General features: G+C 46.1%; 1 protein-coding gene across 3 annotated transcripts in view; it reads right to left on the bottom strand.

The window, feature by feature from the left end:
* MARK3 (microtubule affinity regulating kinase 3) overlaps positions 1-17756 on the bottom strand; it is a 383109-nt gene that overhangs the window by 203221 nt on the left and 162132 nt on the right. For all 3 annotated transcript variants that reach the window (XM_069207286.1, XM_069207285.1, XM_069207287.1), the window contains one exon: positions 12418-12571. In XM_069207286.1, coding sequence (XP_069063387.1) covers positions 12418-12571 — 154 coding nt within the window. The remainder of the gene's footprint in view (positions 1-12417; positions 12572-17756) is intronic.

The following is a 17756-nucleotide window of genomic DNA, read 5'->3' on the forward strand; positions in this document are numbered from 1 at the left end:
GTGTAGAGTCCCAGAGTGTTCTATCATAACTACCGAGTAGAGCAGTGGCACTAGCGACTTTCATAGTTGCAGAGGCCGTGTTTCATACTTTGCGCCCAACCAAATCTAATTTCCTGCTCTTCTTATCAGGAGGGATGGACGAAGCAGGAGGCGTGGCATGAAATTTCTTTGCAGCCAGGATAACCACTGAGTAAGGAGGTAGTTCTGCTCTTCGAAACAGTGGATCTTGCTCTGTAGGCCTATATTTGTTTTGAGCCTCGAAGGAGCCGGTTAGGCAGCTGCTGGAGTGAGGAAGTGCTCCATTGCAGGTTCCAACAGTCCTGGCACTAGCGAAAGCAGTGGTCTTGATGCCGCTCTTTGGTAGAGCATTACAAAAATGACAGATGTCAGTATGGGAACGGACATTTGCATAGTTAGTTTTGCTGCTCCCCATACGAATACTTCCTGGAAAGTGAGTATGTCGTCCACTGGAGAGACTCGAGAGTTTGGTGAATCCGTTAGAGTCAGTGAGTAGTGACCTGTTGAGGAAGATGACAGATTATCTTGATCGATGTCTTGAGGTTGTCCTAGTACAAGAACGGTGGCTACAGTGTTGAGTTCTGGAAGGAGAGCACCTGGAGTGATGTATGTCGATGTAAGGTATGGTGAGACAGAGCATGACCCTAGTTGTACCGGAGTCGCAGGTGGAGTGGGAATCACCATAGGTGGTGGAGGAGTCTGAGGAGGAGGCAAAAGCTGTTCTTGGGGAGGCGGTGAATCCAGCAGCACTACTGGTGAGGCCGGGAAGTAAGGCCCTGAATACTCTGAAATGGATGACGTATACATGCGCCTCCTTTTTCTCCTCAACGTCGAGCTGGACCTTGACGTCGACTCAAATGTGAATGGTGTATGTGACGTCGACCTCCTCAACATCGTGAAACTGCCTGGAGTAGACGTGTCCGGTTACCTTGATGTCGATACACTCCTCAAGGTCGACCTCACTATATGGGTCGACAGCGTGTAATCTTTACCTTGTCTCGACGTCTATCAATGTTGTTTTCTCGACGTGATCTGGTCCTTGACGGCGAGCAAGTTGGTGCCGTCCCTAGTCTCAACGTCTTATCCCTCGAAGTCAACTGGGTAAGGAGTAGTTTTCTCCATGGCATTCTCTTTGTGGACCTTTCACGTCCCTCAGAGGCCGATGCAAGAACTCTGGTAGAGGACTGACCCTCTCCTCACTCTGAGGACCCACCTTAAGCTGGTCTTCACGGTTCTTCTTTGCCATGAAGTCGTATCTTCTCTCTAAAAGTATGTCATGAAAATTTCTTGCAGTGAGGACATTGATCCGATTGATGACTCGATAGGAAACACAAGATACAGACACGGAGGATCTGTTATTGACTTTTTTTCCTCCCACATGAACGACACCTGTCAAACAAGGAAGGCATTGTTAATGCTTAGAATGCCTCAAAGTTTTTCAGAAAAAGAACTGAAATGTAAGCGACTAATGAAAAACGTCGAGTGAACCAGATTAAATGAGAATTCACAAGGGAATTTTGAAGAAAAACAAAGGCTAAAATGCTGAGTTCAGTGCTCCATGAGCCTGTCAGCAGGTGCCGAAAAAAAAAAAAAAAAGAACTGAAGCAACTGCCTTCTGCTGAGCACGATGGGATACTGGTGGTCTTTGCAGCCTTAAAGGCACTGTCATTATTTTCCACTCACATAATAGCAGCCTATGGGACTACACTGCTTTCCTATTCTTCATCTCTAGCTTGTCAGGAGAAAGGGTTTGTGAAGGAGATTTGAGGTTAGGTGTAAAACACTTACCTCAAATTATACACTTTAAGGGTATTTTAACCCTGTTTCCCAAGTATAGTCTGAAGAATTACACCAATGTAGCCTGTTTACCTAGGCTGTACATTATGTTCTTTCTCAAGTGTCTATGCAAGCCTCGATAAAACAAGGCGAACGTCTACACTAAGAAGAGACTATGTAAAGAAGTGCTCCCGGATACCGCACGTGGGAGGAACTATTCAAATGCTTATGACTTCAACAGAGATCCCCTGCAAGAGAGCGTACTTGACCACATCCTGGCTATCTTGAATGGTCTGTGCAAAAGTGGCGTGAAATTCCTCCGGGACAGTTGGTAAGCTCTCAGCAGCAGAGTCCCATAATGCATGGGAGTACATGTCCAGCAAACCGCTGGCACTGAGTAATCCGAGGGCAAGGCCAGAGGTAGAAAACACTCTTGTCACATGCCTTAAGTCTTTTCAACTCAGTCCAGATGGGTAGTAGGCAAGAATGGGGATTAGCCCTGCTAGTGGATGCTAGTACTACCAGGCACTTTGGAGTGAGGTGCTTGTAGGAAAGTGCCCTCTTTCTTGGCATGGTTAGCCCCATTTTTTGCCTGCTGTCAGTGTGTTTGACTGTGTTCACTGAGATCCTACTAGCCAGGACTCCACTGATTAGGCGCTCTCCTCCAAATTTGGTTGCTACTAACCTTTTCTTCCCACAATTGGCATACTGGTGGCCCCATGTTAGTCCTTAGTATATGGTACCTAGGTACCCAGGGAATTGGGGCTCTAGGGGATCCCTATGGGCTGCAGCAGTTATTCTGCCACCCGTAGGGAGCCCATGGAATGGGTTCAGCAGGCCTGCCATTGCAGTCTGCGTGAACGGGGCGCATACACCTGTTTCAATACAGGTTACTGAACCAGGTCACCATAAGTCACCCCTATGGTAGGCCCTCTCAGACCAGAGGGCAGGGTGCAGGTACCTGTGTGTGACGGCACACCTGAACTAGCAGAGGTGCCCCCACAAACTCCAGCTCCAATTTAATGAACTTCATGAGTGCGGGTGCCATTTTATATATGTACTGGACATAGGTCCCTACCTATGTCCAGCTACATAATGCTAACTCCGAACCTGGGCATGTTTGGTATCAAACATGTCGGAATCATACCCAAATACTGTTGCAAGTATTGGAAGTATGATTCCATGCACTACAGGGACTTCTTGGAGGACCCCCAGCATTGCTATCACCAGTCTTACAGGGTTTTCTGGGCAGTCCAGAAGCTGCCACCCCTCAGACAAGTTTCTGCCCTCCTGCTGCTTGATCTGATCAAGCCCAGGAAGGCAGAACAAAGGATTTCCTTTGGAAGAGGAGGTAACACCCTCTCCCTTTGGAAATAGGTGCAACTGGGATTGGTAGCCTCCCCAAGCCACTGGTTTTGCTTTGAAGAGCACCAAATATGCCCTTCATGCATAAATCAGGCCACACTGGTTCAGGGATAGCTCTGTATCTGTATGGTTTCTTAGTGCTCCCAGCTCACCTCTACACGATTTTCTTACCTAGATGGGGGTCCCTCTGTTCGCATTCCACTTTCTTAGTATATGGTTTGGACTTTCCCTAGGGCTACTATTGAATATTTCTATTTTACACCGTTTTCTAACATTTTTATGCCTCTCACTGTTTACTAGTGTATGTATATATAGTGTATTTACTTACCTCCTATTAGAGGGTTGCCTCTCTAGTATTTTCTGATACTGCGTTCCAAAAAAAAAAAAGTACCTTTTGTACAACCAAGTGTCATCTTTCATGTGTGTAAGTACTGTGTTACTGTAGTGGTACTGCATGAGCTTTGCCTTGGCTGCTCATTCACAGCTACCTCTAGAGAGCCTAGCTTCTAGACACTGCCTAAACTTCTCTGAGAGGGGTACGTGGACCTGGTATAAGGTGTAAGTACCATAGGTACCCACCACACACCAGGCCAGCTTCATACAGTGCTGCTTTGGGAAAGCAGGGTTATTCAGTGTGGATCTGTGAGGACTTGCCACCTGCCTATTTGCTAGTGGGTAAGAGCAGTATTTGGCCCGATTGCCCAGGAGGGTGTGGGTCACGGCCTTGTTGAACAGCAGGAGGGGTTCAGATGAGGATAATCCCGATTCCAACATTTCCATGAAAACATTGTATTCTACCATAATGGAAGGCAATTGCATATCCAACACTTCAGCCATACATCTAATGAACATAGCAAATGAAGAAGACTGTCCACCATAACCACTAGATTCTAGTTGGCTCCCATCAGAGTCCCATCCAAAGACGTGTTGGAGCATTAGAGGGTGGCTCAGAGGCAAAGGTGCTATTTTGGAGACAGAATTTGTGGGGGTCAGGCACGTAGGGACAGGGCTCAAGCCCAGATGCAACAGAGGTAGAAATGGGTAAAAATATGGGATCAAAATCCTCCTCTGGGTTTGGTGATGTCAGATGTGACATGGCTGGGACATGCTTCGATGGTGGTGCCAACCAATGAGTCACCTCCAAAGTCTGAGCTGAACCTGAAAGCAGGTTCTGGAAGCACAGACTGAGTTGAGGGCAGAACCACCAGCAGTAACCAGACAGGAAGCCTCCACAGATCCATGTGGCCTGGAGCCACACCAGAGAGAGCTGGTAGATTGACAAATATGTCGAGTAGGACCTCCTTAAACACTGATCTGTTCTGGCGTTGCCAACAGATATGGAAATGCAGAGTGCTGAGGAATTGGTTCCTCAGTTAGGGACCATGAGCGAGACAACGGAGCACCTTGACATCCTCGTGACTTGTCAGAGAGTGGAGACATTGGGATGAGGCCTGCTTGGACTTCGTGTTTCTTTTTGAATTTAGATTTATACAAAGACTTTGATCGAGACAACAACCTTTTGCAGAATTGGCCCAGAAAGCAAGAATGGGTCTGCTTCAGTGGCTTTAGATTCGAGTGGAAGCAGCTCTTACATGACTTCTTTCAGTGTTCGGCAACATGCAGTTTGGCATTGCAGTCCTCAATTGCCTTTGCCTTTGAGTGCATCAGGGCATATAGTCCTCACATGACCTGGAGACGTAACCCGAATTGAACATCAGAGACACACCTAGTGGAGGATCTCTCTCAGACATTTGTTTGCGACAGTCCCCACAAGGGTTACACCCTTTAGTTTCAGGAGGGGACATATTCCCCTGTACATTATAAAAGAACTTGAAAAAAGCTTGCCAACTGAGGTGAAAAATGTAGGAGCTACCTTCAAATCCATGTACAAAGGTGCAGAAAGAAAAGTAACAGCACAATGCGGAAGGCCATAATTTCTAACAGGTGTTTGACTTTACTCACGTTATCCTGCCATCTAGTGTTGGGCTCGGAGTGTTACAAGTTGTTTTTCTTCTAAGAAGTCTTTTCGAGTCACAAGACCGAGGGACTCCTCCCTTTCGGCTCCATTGCGCATGGGTGTCGACTCCATCTTAGATTGTTTTTCCCGCAGAGGGTGAGGTAGGAGTTGTGTATATAGTAAAGGTGCTCATGCAATGGAGTAAGTATGTATGTACATAATGTGATTAAAAGTGATATATATTTACAAATTTACAAATGTACAAGTTTCATCAACATATAATATACAATTTTCATCAACTTAAACGGCTACATGCTCCCGGGGAGGCCGGAGGGCGCATGTGAATCTGCAGCGTCTCATGCCACGAACAGATGTACACTGGGTAAGTGACATTTTCCGTTCAATGGCATGAGTAGCTGCAGATACACATGCTGTGCATAGACTAGTTAGCAGTTACTCCCCGAAAGCGGTGGCTTAGCCTGTAGGAGTTGAAGTTGTCTGAAATAATGTTCGTAATACTGCCTGTCCTACTTCGGCTTGTTGTGTTGTTAACACATCTACACAGTAATGTTTTGTGAATGTATGAGGCGTAGACCATGTGGCTGCCTTACAGATTTCTGTCATAGGTATATTTCCTAGAAAGGCCATTGTAGCGCCTTTCTTTCTAGTGGAGTGTGCCTTTGGGGTAATAGGCAGGTCTCTCTTTGCTTTAACATAGCAGGTTTGTATACATTTCACTATCCATCTGGCAATGCCTTGTTTGGATATTGGATTTCCTGCATGAGGTTTTTGGAAGGCTACAAACAATTGTTTTGTGAAATTGTTTTGTTCTATCAATGTAATACATTAGTACTCTTTTGATGTTTAATGTATGTAAGGCTCTTTCGGCTACTGAGTCTGGTTGTGGAAAAAAGACTGGGAGTTCCACTGTTTGGTTTAGGTGGAACGGTGATATAACTTTTGGTAAAAATTTGGGATTGGTGCGTAGAACCACTTTATGTTTGTGCATTTGTATAAAGGGTTCTTGTATAGTAAATGCCTGTATTTCACTTACTCTTCTAAGAGATGTGATAGCGATTAGGAAGGCTACTTTCCAGGTTAAGCATTGCATCTCACAAGAGTGCATGGGTTCAAATGGTGGACCCATGAGTCGTGTTAATACAATATTGAGGTTCCCTGAGGGAACTGGTGGTGTTCTTGGGGGTATGATTCTCTTTAGACCCTCCATAAATGCTTTGATGACTGGGATTCTAAAGAGTGATGTTGAATGTGTGATCTGCAGATAGGCAGATATTGCTGTGAGATGTATTTTAATGGAAGAAAAAGCTAGATTTGATTTTTGTAAGTGTAATAAGTAGCTTACAATATTTTTTGCGGACGCATGTAGTGGTTGAATTTGATTATTATGGCAGTAATAAACAAATCTTTTCCATTTATTTGCGTAACAATGTCTTGTAGTAGGTTTTCCCGCTTGTTTAATGACCTCCATACATTCTTGTGTAAGGTTTAAATGTCCAAATTCTAAGACTTCAGGAGCCAGATTGCTAGATTGAGCGATGCTGGATTCGGGTGTCTGATCTGTTGTTTGTGTTGAGTTAACAGATCTGGTCTGTTTGGTAGTTTGATATGAGGTACTACTGACAGATCTAGTAGTGTTGTGTACCATGGCTGACGAGCCCAAGTTGGTGCTATTAGTAGGAGTTTGTTTTGACTCAATTTGATTACTAGATACGGAAGGAGTGGGAGAGGGGGAAAAGCGTAAGCAAATATCCCTGACCAACTCATCCATAACGCATTGCCCTTGGAGTGAGGGTGTGGATACCTGGTTCGCAAAGTTTTGGCATTTTGCGTTTTCTTTTGTTGCGAATAGGTCTATTTGTGGTGTTCCCCAGTTTTGAAAGTAAGTTTGTAGTATCTGGGGATGAATTTCCCATTCGTGAGTTTGTTGGTGATCTCGACTGAGATTGTCTGCTAACTGGTTTTGAATTCCTGGGATGTACTGTGCTATTAGGCGAATGTGGTTGTGAATCGCCCAATGCCAAATCTTTTGTGCTAAGAGACACAGCTGTGATGAGTGTGTCCCTCCCTGTTTGTTTAGGTAATACATTGTTGTCATGTTGTCTGTTTTGACAAGAATGTGTTTGTGGGCTATTAACAATTGAAATGCTTTCAATGCTAGAAACACTGCTAGTAGTTCTAGATGATTTATATGAAGTTGGCTTTGTTGAGAGTCCCATTGTCCCTGTATGCTGTGCTGGTTGAGGTGTGCTCCCCACCCTACCATGGAAGCATCTGTTGTGATCACGTACTGAGGCACAGGGTCTTGGAATGGCCGCCCTTGGTTTAAATTTATAGGATTCCACCATTGAAGCGAGGAGTGTGTTTGGTGGTCTATCAACACTAGATCTTGAAGTTGACCCTGTGCTTGTGTCCATTGTGTTGCTAGGCACTGTTGTAAGGGCTGCATGTGTAGTCTTGCGTTTGGGACAATGGCTATGCCTAGAAGTTTCATCACAAACCTCACTTGATAGTGTTGGTTTGGGTGCATGTTTAGTATTACATTTTGGAATGCTTGTACCCTTTGTGGACTTGGAGTGGCAATCCCTTTTTGTGTGTTGATTGTTGCTCCTAGGTATTGTTGTATTTGACACAGTTGTAGATGTGATTTTTGGTAGTTTATTGAGAACCCTAGCTTGTAAGGGTTTCTATGACGTATTTTGTGTGTTGAAGACACTGTTGCTGAGTGCTGGTTTTTATTAACCAATCGTCTAAGTAAGGGAATACGTGCATGTGCTGTCTCCTGATATGTGCAGCTACTACCGCAAGGCATTTTGTGAATACTCTTGGTGCTGTTGTTATCCCGAACGGTAACACTTTGAATTGGTAATGTACGCCTTGGATTACAAACCTTAAGTATTTCCTGTGGGAAGGATGTATGGGTATGTGGAAGTAAGCATCCTTGAGATCTAATGTTGACATGTATTCCTGTTTGAGCAAAGGAATCACGTCTTGAAGTGTCACCATGTGAAAGTGATCTGATTTGATGTAAAGATTTAGTGTTCCGAGGTCTAATATGGGTCTCAGTGTTTTGTCCTTTTTTGGAATTAGGAAATACAGGTAGTAAACACCTGTTCCTTTTTGATGGTTGGGTACTAGTTCTATTGCTTCTTTTTGTAACAATGCTTGGACTTCTAGTTGTAACAGATGTAAGTGCTGTTTGGACATGTTGTGTTCTCTTGGAGGCACATTTGGTGGTAATTGTAGGAATTCTATGCAATAACCATGTTGGATAATGGCTAGGACCCACGAGTCCGTAGTTCTGTGTTTCCAATTTTGGTAATAATCTGTGAGTCTCCCCCCACTGGTGTTGTGTGTTGGGGGTTTGTGACGTTGGAGTCACTGTTTAGTTTGTGGGGTTTTTGGGCTTTGGAATTTCCCTCTTGTTTTAGGGAACTGTCCACCCCTATATTGTCCCCGAAAGCCTCCTCTTTGGTATTGGCCCTGGTATGTGGGTCTGGCCTGTGAGGTAGAAGGCACTGTGCTTTGGGCCCGAAACCCCCCCTCTAAAGTGTGGCTTCTAAAAGTGCCTCTGCTCTGTGGGGAGTAGAGCGCGCCCATGGCTTTGGCCTGATCAGTGTCTTTCTTTAGTTTGTCTATCGCTGTATCGACCTCCGGCCCAAACAACTGTTGTCCGTTGAAAGGCATATTCAGCACAGCTTGCTGGATCTCTGGCTTAAATCCAGAGGTACGTAGCCACGCGTGTCTCCGAATGGTGACCGCCGTGTTTACTGTTCTGGCCGCCGTGTCTGCTGAGTCCATAGCCTACCTGATTTGACTGTTGGAGATGGTTTGGCCCTCCTCCACAACCTGTTGGGCACGCTTCTGGAACTCTTTGGGAAGGTGTTCAATGAAATGTTGCATTTCGTCCCAATGTGCCCTGTTGTATCTTTCCAATAGAGCCTGTGAATTGGCAATTCGCCATTGATTGGCTGCCTGTGCTGCTACCCTTTTGCCCGCAGCATTGAATTTTCGACTTTCTTTGTCGGGTGGTGGTGCGTCCCCAGAAGTTTGTGAGTTTGCCCTTTTCCGGGCTGCTCCTACTACCACTGAGTCAGGAGTTAGCTGTTGCGTAATGTACACAGGGTCCGTAGGGGGAGGTTTATATTTCTTCTCCACCCTAGGTGTGATGGCTCTGCTCTTGACTGGTTCTTGAAACACCTGTTTGGCGTGTTTTAACATGCCTGATAACATTGGCAAACTTTGGTACAGGCTATGTGTTGATGACAGGGTACTGAACAAGAAGTCATCTTCTATAGGTTCTAAATGCAATGCTACGTTATGAAAAGTAGCCCTGGAAACCACTTGCATGTAAGCAGTACTGTCTTCTGGTGGTGATGGTCTTGCCGGGTAGCAATCCGGACTATTATCAGAGACTGGTGCATCGTACAGATCCCATGCATCTGGGTCATCTTGGCTCATCCCTGTGTGCGTTGGTGACTGCACCATTGGGGGTGTTGCTATTGGGGACAGATGTGGTGAGTGCGGTGGCGATGGAGAAAACTGTGGTGGTGTTTTTTCTTTAGCCACTTTTGCTTTTGGCTGCATTTCCGCCTCATGGAATGAGAGCTTCCGCTTCATCTTAATTGGAGGAAGTGTACTTATTTTCCCCGTGTCTTTCTGTATATGGAGCCTTCTCTGGGTATGGTCTGGCTCTCCCATCCCCAGTTCTTGTCCAAACCTGTGGCCTTGTAATTGTGAGGAAAGGCCCTGTTTGTCCTTATAGGAGATTTGTTTCGGCTCCGAGGCTGGGTGTTTCGGCACCGAAACCTTTTCTGCAGTCTTTTTCGGCTCCGAAGAAACCTTTTTGGATTTCGGGGTGCTGATTTCTCGGTGCCGGATCTGGTCGGAGCCGGTATCTCGGTGCCGAGTATATTAGGAGCCGGTATCTCGACCGGAGTCGGATGTCTTCGGCCGCTGTGAGGCCTTTTTCGGTGCCAATGCTTGATCACCGTGCTTTCGGGTAGAGCCATGGCCTGTCGGCGGTGGCATCCCCTGGGCGTTCATAATTTTGGAGTTTTTGCCGGGGCTGGTTTACTCCCGGTTTGTTGCCTCGCCGGCTGCTCACTCTCAGGCTCGTCTGAGTCCGAATCTGGAATGGAGAATGTCTCCTCTTCTTCGACATCGGGGTGTCCAGCCGGTGTCGACGCCATTTGAAGTCTTCGAGCTCTCCGGTCCCGCAGCGTCTTCTTCGACCGAAATGCCTGACAGGCCTCGCACGTATCCTCTTTGTGTTCGGGGGACAAACACAAATTACAGACCAAATGTTGGTCTGTATAAGGATACTTAGCGTGGCATTTGGGGCAGATGCGGAATGGGGTCTGTTCCATGAGCCTTGAAGACGCACGCGGTCGGGCCGACCAGGCCCCGCCGAGGAGTGGAAGCCCAGAAGGGCTGCCGGAGTTCTTCTTTTCTTCGGTGTCGATGTGCTATTACTAACCTGATACCGAGCGCATACAATACCGTCAAATTTTCCGATTGTTAACTAACTTTTCCGAACCGAAACACGGAGCGAAGAGGAACACGTCCGAACCCGATGGCGGAAAAAAAACAATCTAAGATTGAGTCGACGCCCATGCGCAATGGAGCCGAAAGGGAGGAGTCCCTTGGTCTTGTGACTCGAAAAGACTTCTTCGAAGAAAAGCAACTTGTAACACTCCGAGCCCAACACTAGATGGCAGGATAATGCACAGCATGTCTATCTGCAGCTACACATGCCATCAAACATATATATATATTAAAACATTTTTTAAAGATCTTAGGGATTGCTAATGGCTCATGAAATCTCCATGGTGTAGCAATGGATGACAGCCACATCTGAGGTGTACAAAATTATGGTCTTGATTAGCGTTGCCCTTTTGGATAAGTCAACCTGCAACACACATTCCCTGTCCCCCAACTCCTACCCAAAATATACGTGCCCACAATGCTGTGTAGAAGACACAGCCCTTTGATCAATGCCTTTCCTTCTTAATGCATGTGAACACCACAACTCCTCACCCCTACGTACCACGATGGAGGGCCATTCCATATCCACCTAAGAAAACCTAACTGATCTCAGGAGAGATAACATATCAGCAAGCAGACTTAGAGGATGACCTGGCATATCAAAAAAATGCAGCCTTTGCCGACTGGCCAGATCTGGACACCGGTGAAAATAAGTACTGGCCTCCTCTGCCAGTACTTGCTTCATTATTTATCTAGCTCCTATGGCGGTTCTGTAAGCCAGCACTAGAAGAGAAGCTGGTGAAGAGGCAGAAATGAACAGCTGCGTAGTTGCCACGCTCCCCTCAAACGGGGCATAAGCCTGAGAAGTCTGTGGACTCATCTAATTGCTAGACTTACACAGAGGACACACCCTAGCTGCAACAATAGTCTGTCAGAGTTGGGAAGAGTAACCACATCCACAGAGCACTGCCAAGGACCAGCGTACTGGAAGAATCCAAATCAGTGTTAATCACAGGAGACCCTGAATAATGATAAAGGCAAACTGCAAAGATAATCAGTCTTATGTCTCATACCTCCTCCCAAAGAAGAAAAGCTGGAGATTATTTTCCTCACCAAGAGCAGATACACATTAAAGGCATACGCATAACTTGGGCTACAAGTTAATGCTACAAGTAACACTTAAAAGAGGCAAAGTAGGGTTTTATGGCTAAATCTGACAACACAACTATAAAATGCAGACTTGTTTGTACTGAAAAAATATATAAATTGAAACTGCACATACCAAACAGCTGTGAACTGTATTAATAAGTGGGGCAGCATTCAAGAAACTTTCTAGTCACAGTCATGTTCAAACCAATATGGAACTTCAGCAGAGTCACAGCAATTTAATAAACTTTACTGTTTGGATGCTAGGTGGCTTATACAAATTTCAAAGCAATGATGCTTGACACCAGAGATCTGACAGTCCAATTCCGAACCATGCCAGCAGCAATCAAACTTTAATATCCAACTACAGATTGAGGGACTGGTGAAAGTTCTGTGTGCTCTCAATTCGATTGACTATGGAAAAATCACCATTCATCGTTAACACCGATTAGAGAGACAAAGGGCTGGCCAAAGACAAGGACCCTTTAAGCAGACACTTTGAACACAAAGCAGAAAAAGATGTTGAACTGCATTCTCCATGACTACATTAATCCCACAACTATTTTCTCAACACAAGCATGTTAATTCCTAAATAACAATATGAAATGTAAAGAGATATTTAATATTTTGTGCTTTACACTGAAACTCACCGTGATCGCTGTACCTTCGCTGCTTTTGGCTCGATGATATGCTCTTTGGAGCTTTGTGATGGGGAGATTGTCCAGTGCTGTTGTTGAGATCACTACTTGGCCTAACTTTAGCAAGTGAAAGATTGCTGCTAGAACTTGAATCGCTTGCGTCAAGCTAAAAATCACAACAACATTAAGTGTCAGCTCAAGGTTAGAGTACATATTTAATAAATATTAAGTTAATACACAATGTACAAAACTACATTAATAAATGAAAGCAAAAAGGTGTACTACACTGAAATGCTCACGTAATGCAAGGATTATGACATTACCTTTTCAGTGAACCCATTAACTTATGTGGTGAACTCGTTCCCACTATCAACCAGTGGTTATACCTGCAACAAAGTGGTGGAACCAGGAAACTGCTTTAGATATGGAACTTTGCACTCCTGTACTGTGTATGCATGTGTACGTTGCACATGGCTCACACTACCGGTATGAGTATGTGCAAGCTTGAGGTTGGCCAGAACTTCCTGCTAAAACTTAGCATCACTTCAAAAGAAATCATCATGGAAGACCCACATGTAATATCAAGCAATATTACTTGACAATACAGAGGCATATCTGCTCATGCATATATGTCCTCACATGTGCTATAAGGCACCCTGCCTTAGGGATTCAAGGCCTGCTGTAGATGTGACTTACATATTAGCCCATGCAGGGTCTTTGGCATGGCACACAGAGGTGTGCCATATTCTGTTTTCAAACATGGTTTCCATCATGGCACGCAGCCTGCGATGGCACTCTGTATGTCATTTCTGTGCGAGTCCCTTAGATTGGCATAAAGCATGTTGCAGCCCTTCTGGACCTTCTTTAGTACCCATGCCCCAGGTTTCAGGGGTACCATCTACCAGGGACTTACAGGTGTACTAAAGTCCATGCGAACTAGGTTACAATTAGGTAATATGTTGTTTTAGGGAAATAGCAGGTCTGGTTAGCAGGCCTCAGTGCACTGTTGATCGAAATCCAGCATCTAGTAGCTCAAATGGGGGCAAAAAGTGGGGTATCTACAAAAAAGAAGTCCAGTTTCCTACAGGATGAGAGACATCAATCTCACACCCTCTGCAGCCTTATCTACCAGAGATAATCACCTGAGTAACTCCTATCCCCACACAACTGTGGAGTTTTCCTTGCATATTGTCCGGACCCAATTCTTTGACCTACTTCTTTTTCTACGACACAATGCCTTTCCAGATGCTATCCAACATTCTACTTAGGAGATTATCATTCACCGTGGAAATCCATGCACCCTGGCTGACCACAACACCAGGCTCAACAAGCCAGAACTGCAGCACACCACATCGTTTATCTCTAACCTTGAAGCTCTTGATAATTAGCTGCTCTGCTGGAGAAACTCTTGATCCAATCATGGTCACAAAGCATTGATCTTTGGACCAGAAACAGCCCCGTTCTGTGTGCTTATGACCTCATCAACTTTATTCTCAAGTTTACAATTGCACCCCTTGTCCACCAGCCTCCTAGTCAAACACACCGGCCAGACCGTATAAAAAAAATGTAACCTGAATCGGCTTATGCTAGAACTGTCTACTAAGCAGCCACATGACCCTCTGATAAGATTTGCAACAAAGTGGTGTCAAGTCCAGTCAGCAAAGGTGATGCCCTCAACAGAACAGAACAAAAACGTGACAGCCAGTATGAGCTGGCCGGAAAGTGATCAGATAAAACAGGAGTATGTGATCAATTTTTGTGCCATAAGATACATCCCAAACAAAAGCTCGATCACTGATCTGGCCAAAATGACAACACATGGGAACAGTAGGGCCCTGATTAAGAGACCCACTATCTAGTACAACAGACTGGCAGGGGGGGTGCTAACTAGACATCTTTGAAATATAAGTGGACAACAGAAATAGGATGTAAGAGAATGAATTCTTACTTGCGAGAACTTGGATTACAGGTAACAAACTATTCCTTCTCTCTCAGGGGCTCTCCACTGATAATCATGAGCACTGAATAAAGTAGCAAGCTAATCTCCAACAAACCGCGGTGGAAAAGGAACAGAGACAATCAACAGGCCAGATCAGTCAAATACATTTCTCAGGGTGACCTGTCCTACTTAGGCATCTGTTCTTCCATCTGAATTCAAACAACAGTGTTTGGTAAAAATGTGAACAGATCTCCACATTGCTGCCTTACAGATTTCAATGACTAGTAGTATATTCCTCATTAAAGCAGCTGTAGCCACATTTCCAGTAGTGGAATGAGCTTTAGGTGTACCAGACAGAACTTTATTAGCTTTCATTACAGAATGCAAGACACTATCCCCTTGGATATAGACTGTTTAGACGTGGCTAAATGTTTAAGGCCAGGCCATGGTTGACAAAATGGGTCCACTTCTCAGTTATCTTTTGCCTTGTTCAGGTAAAATTTAAAGACTTGTCTGACATTTAGAATATGGAGAATCCTTTAAGGCTGATGTAGAAGAATGCTGAAAAATAGGAGGCAGGGAAATGATCAGATTAATGCAGAAATCCGAAATCACTTTTGGAAAGATTTTGGATGAGTCCTCATAACCACCTTACTACTATGGAATACAGTGTATGGTCTGTGAAAACAAAGCCTGAATCTCATTAACCCTACAAGCTGAGGTAATCACTGCAGGAAGCTGGTCTGGTGTGTGGAGGGTACCTGAGGTACTTACACCTTATACCAGGTCCAGGTATCCCCTATTAGTGTAGTGTAAGCAGAGTCTAGAAGCCAGGCTCTCTAGGGGTAGCAGTGGATGAGCAGCCATGGCTTATCAAGAAGACATGCAAAGCTCACCCAATACCACTGTAGTCACACAGCACTTACACACATGAAAGAACCACACAGTGTTACAAAAATAAAGGTACCTTATTTTAGGGAGACAATTACCAAAAAGTACTAGAGGCAACCCTCCAATAGGAGGTAAGTAACACTAGATATGTACACTACTAATCAGAGATAGGGACACATAGTCAATAGAAAACAGTGCAAATAGCAATAGTGACCCTAGGGGAAGCCCAAACCATATACTAAAAAAATGCACTGCGTATGCAGTATCTCCACCTAGGTAAGGGAATGTGTAGAGGGGAGGTGGGGGAACTAGGGAGCCACAAAGATAAGTACCACAGTGCCCCCAAGTGACCAGGAAGACAGGAGTAAGTTACGGGACTTTCCCCAAACCACCCAAAAGGACTAAAAGGAAGATAATGCAACACCTAGACAAAACCTCAAGAAACCAGCAGTGGATTCTTAAAGAGGAAGACCTGTGGAAGAAGGGGACCAAGTCCAGAAGTCGCAGGAGTGTCCAGGGGTGGCAGGAGCCCGTACCCACCCGTCTGTGGTTGCAGGAGTTGGTCGACGGTAGGACGAAGATTAGTAATGCAGTCCTCGAGTAGGCGAAGAGTTCCTGGAGGATGCAGTTGATGGCCCAGGCCGTATGGAAGACTGCAGTCGGTCAGAGGCGTGGAAAAGCCACAAATAAATCTTGCCAAAGGCAGAAGTCGTGATGAAGCAAAAGTGGAGCTGCCGGGGACCAGCAAGGTCCAGGGGGACACAACCCACAAAAGAGAGTCCCAGGGGACCCTCAGCAATGCAGAGTCCACCGTAGAAGAGAGATCCCCCACAGAAGAACCACTGGAAGAGGACCCAGGAGCTGCAGAGGAGCCCACGAAGCACAATAGATGGGTCTTACGCCGCAGGAGACGCACGCACAGGGTGTGCATCGCATGGAAGAGTGTTGGGGGCTAGGCCGTCACAGAGCCTGAAGATCCCTTGGAGGAGAAGCCAGTACACCTGGGTAGCTGCACGCGATACGGGGTACAGGGGTACTGTCCTGCATTGAAAGGCAAGGAGTTACCTTCACCAAAGCTAGATAGCCGGTAGAGAGAACAAAGGGGACCACACCAGACCACAAACCATGATGCAGGATCCATGCAGCTCAGGATGAGAGGAGATCCACGCAGGCGGTCGTCGTTGCAGCTGGTGCCTGCAGAAGCAGGGGAGTGACTCCTTCACTCCAAGGGAGATTCCTTCTTCCTTCTAGAGCAGACTGAAGACTTGTCACCCTCAGAGGATGCATAGCCAAGGAAATGTCGCAGAAGCCGGTTAAACAATGTTGCAGGGCGAAGTCGTCGCTGGAGCTGCAGATTGTAGGTTCATATGAAATCCAGTTATGGTTCCAGTGGCCAGAAGCCGAAGTAAATGGTGCAGATGAGTCCTGCTGGAGTCTCGCCCATCGAATCTGAGGACCCCACCCAAGAGGAGGACCTTGAATAGCCCTGAAAGGTAACCACCTATCAGGAGGAGGCTCGGACATCACCTACTGGACCTGGCCACTCAGATGCTCCCAGAGGCCTCTGCCCACCCTGGGTTCAAGCTGGCAGAATCAAGGGACCCTCTGGAGGAGTTCTGGGCACCACTCCTGGAGTGGTGATGGACAGGGGAGTGGTCACCCCCCTTTCCATTGGTCCCTGAACCGGTGCAGACTGGTTTATTCAATGAGGGCACCAAATGCGCCCTTCAACGCGTACCAGTGGCTTGGAGAGGCTACCCCTCTTAAGCAATGCAGCACCTATTTCCAAAGGGAGAGGGTGTTTACATACCCCCCACTCCCTCCACCAAAGGAAATCCTTTGTTCTGGACTTGAGGTGATCAAGCAGCAGGAGGGAAGAAAATTGTCTGAGGGGTGGCAGCAGCTTGGGCTGCCTGGAAAGCCCCAGAATGCTGGTAGGAGAAATGCTGGGGGTCATCTAAGGACCCCCACCCCTCAAGAGTGAAAGGAATCATACTTCCAATACTGGCAGCAGTATTGGGGTATGATGCCAACATGTTTGATGGCAAACATGGCTAGGTTCAAAGTTACCATAATGAAGCTGGACATAGGTAGTGGCCTATGTCCAGTACACGCGTAAAATGGTGTGCCCGCACGCACAAAGTCCTTGAAAATGGAGCTGGAGTTTGTTGGGGCACCTCTGCTCATGCAGGGATGCCCTCACACATAGGTTCTTGCACACTGCCCTCTGCGGTAGGAGAGCCTGCCATGCGGGTGACATGCAGTGACCTGTATTGATAAAGGGTGCATGTACCCTTGCACGTAGGTTGCAATAGCAGGCCGACAGATACACTTTGCTTGGGCTCCCCATGGATGGCATAATACATGCTGCAGCCCATGGGGAAACCCTAGTGCCCCAGTGCCCTGGGTACGATATACTAGGGACTTACAAGGGGACACCAGTATGCCAAATGTGGGGTGGGTGTGTGTGGTCCAAGCAACCAAATTTAAAGGGAGAGAGCACAGTCACTTGGGTCCTGGT

Source organism: Pleurodeles waltl, chromosome 9 (genome assembly GCF_031143425.1).
Source record: "Pleurodeles waltl isolate 20211129_DDA chromosome 9, aPleWal1.hap1.20221129, whole genome shotgun sequence".
NCBI lineage: Eukaryota > Metazoa > Chordata > Amphibia > Caudata > Salamandridae > Pleurodeles > Pleurodeles waltl.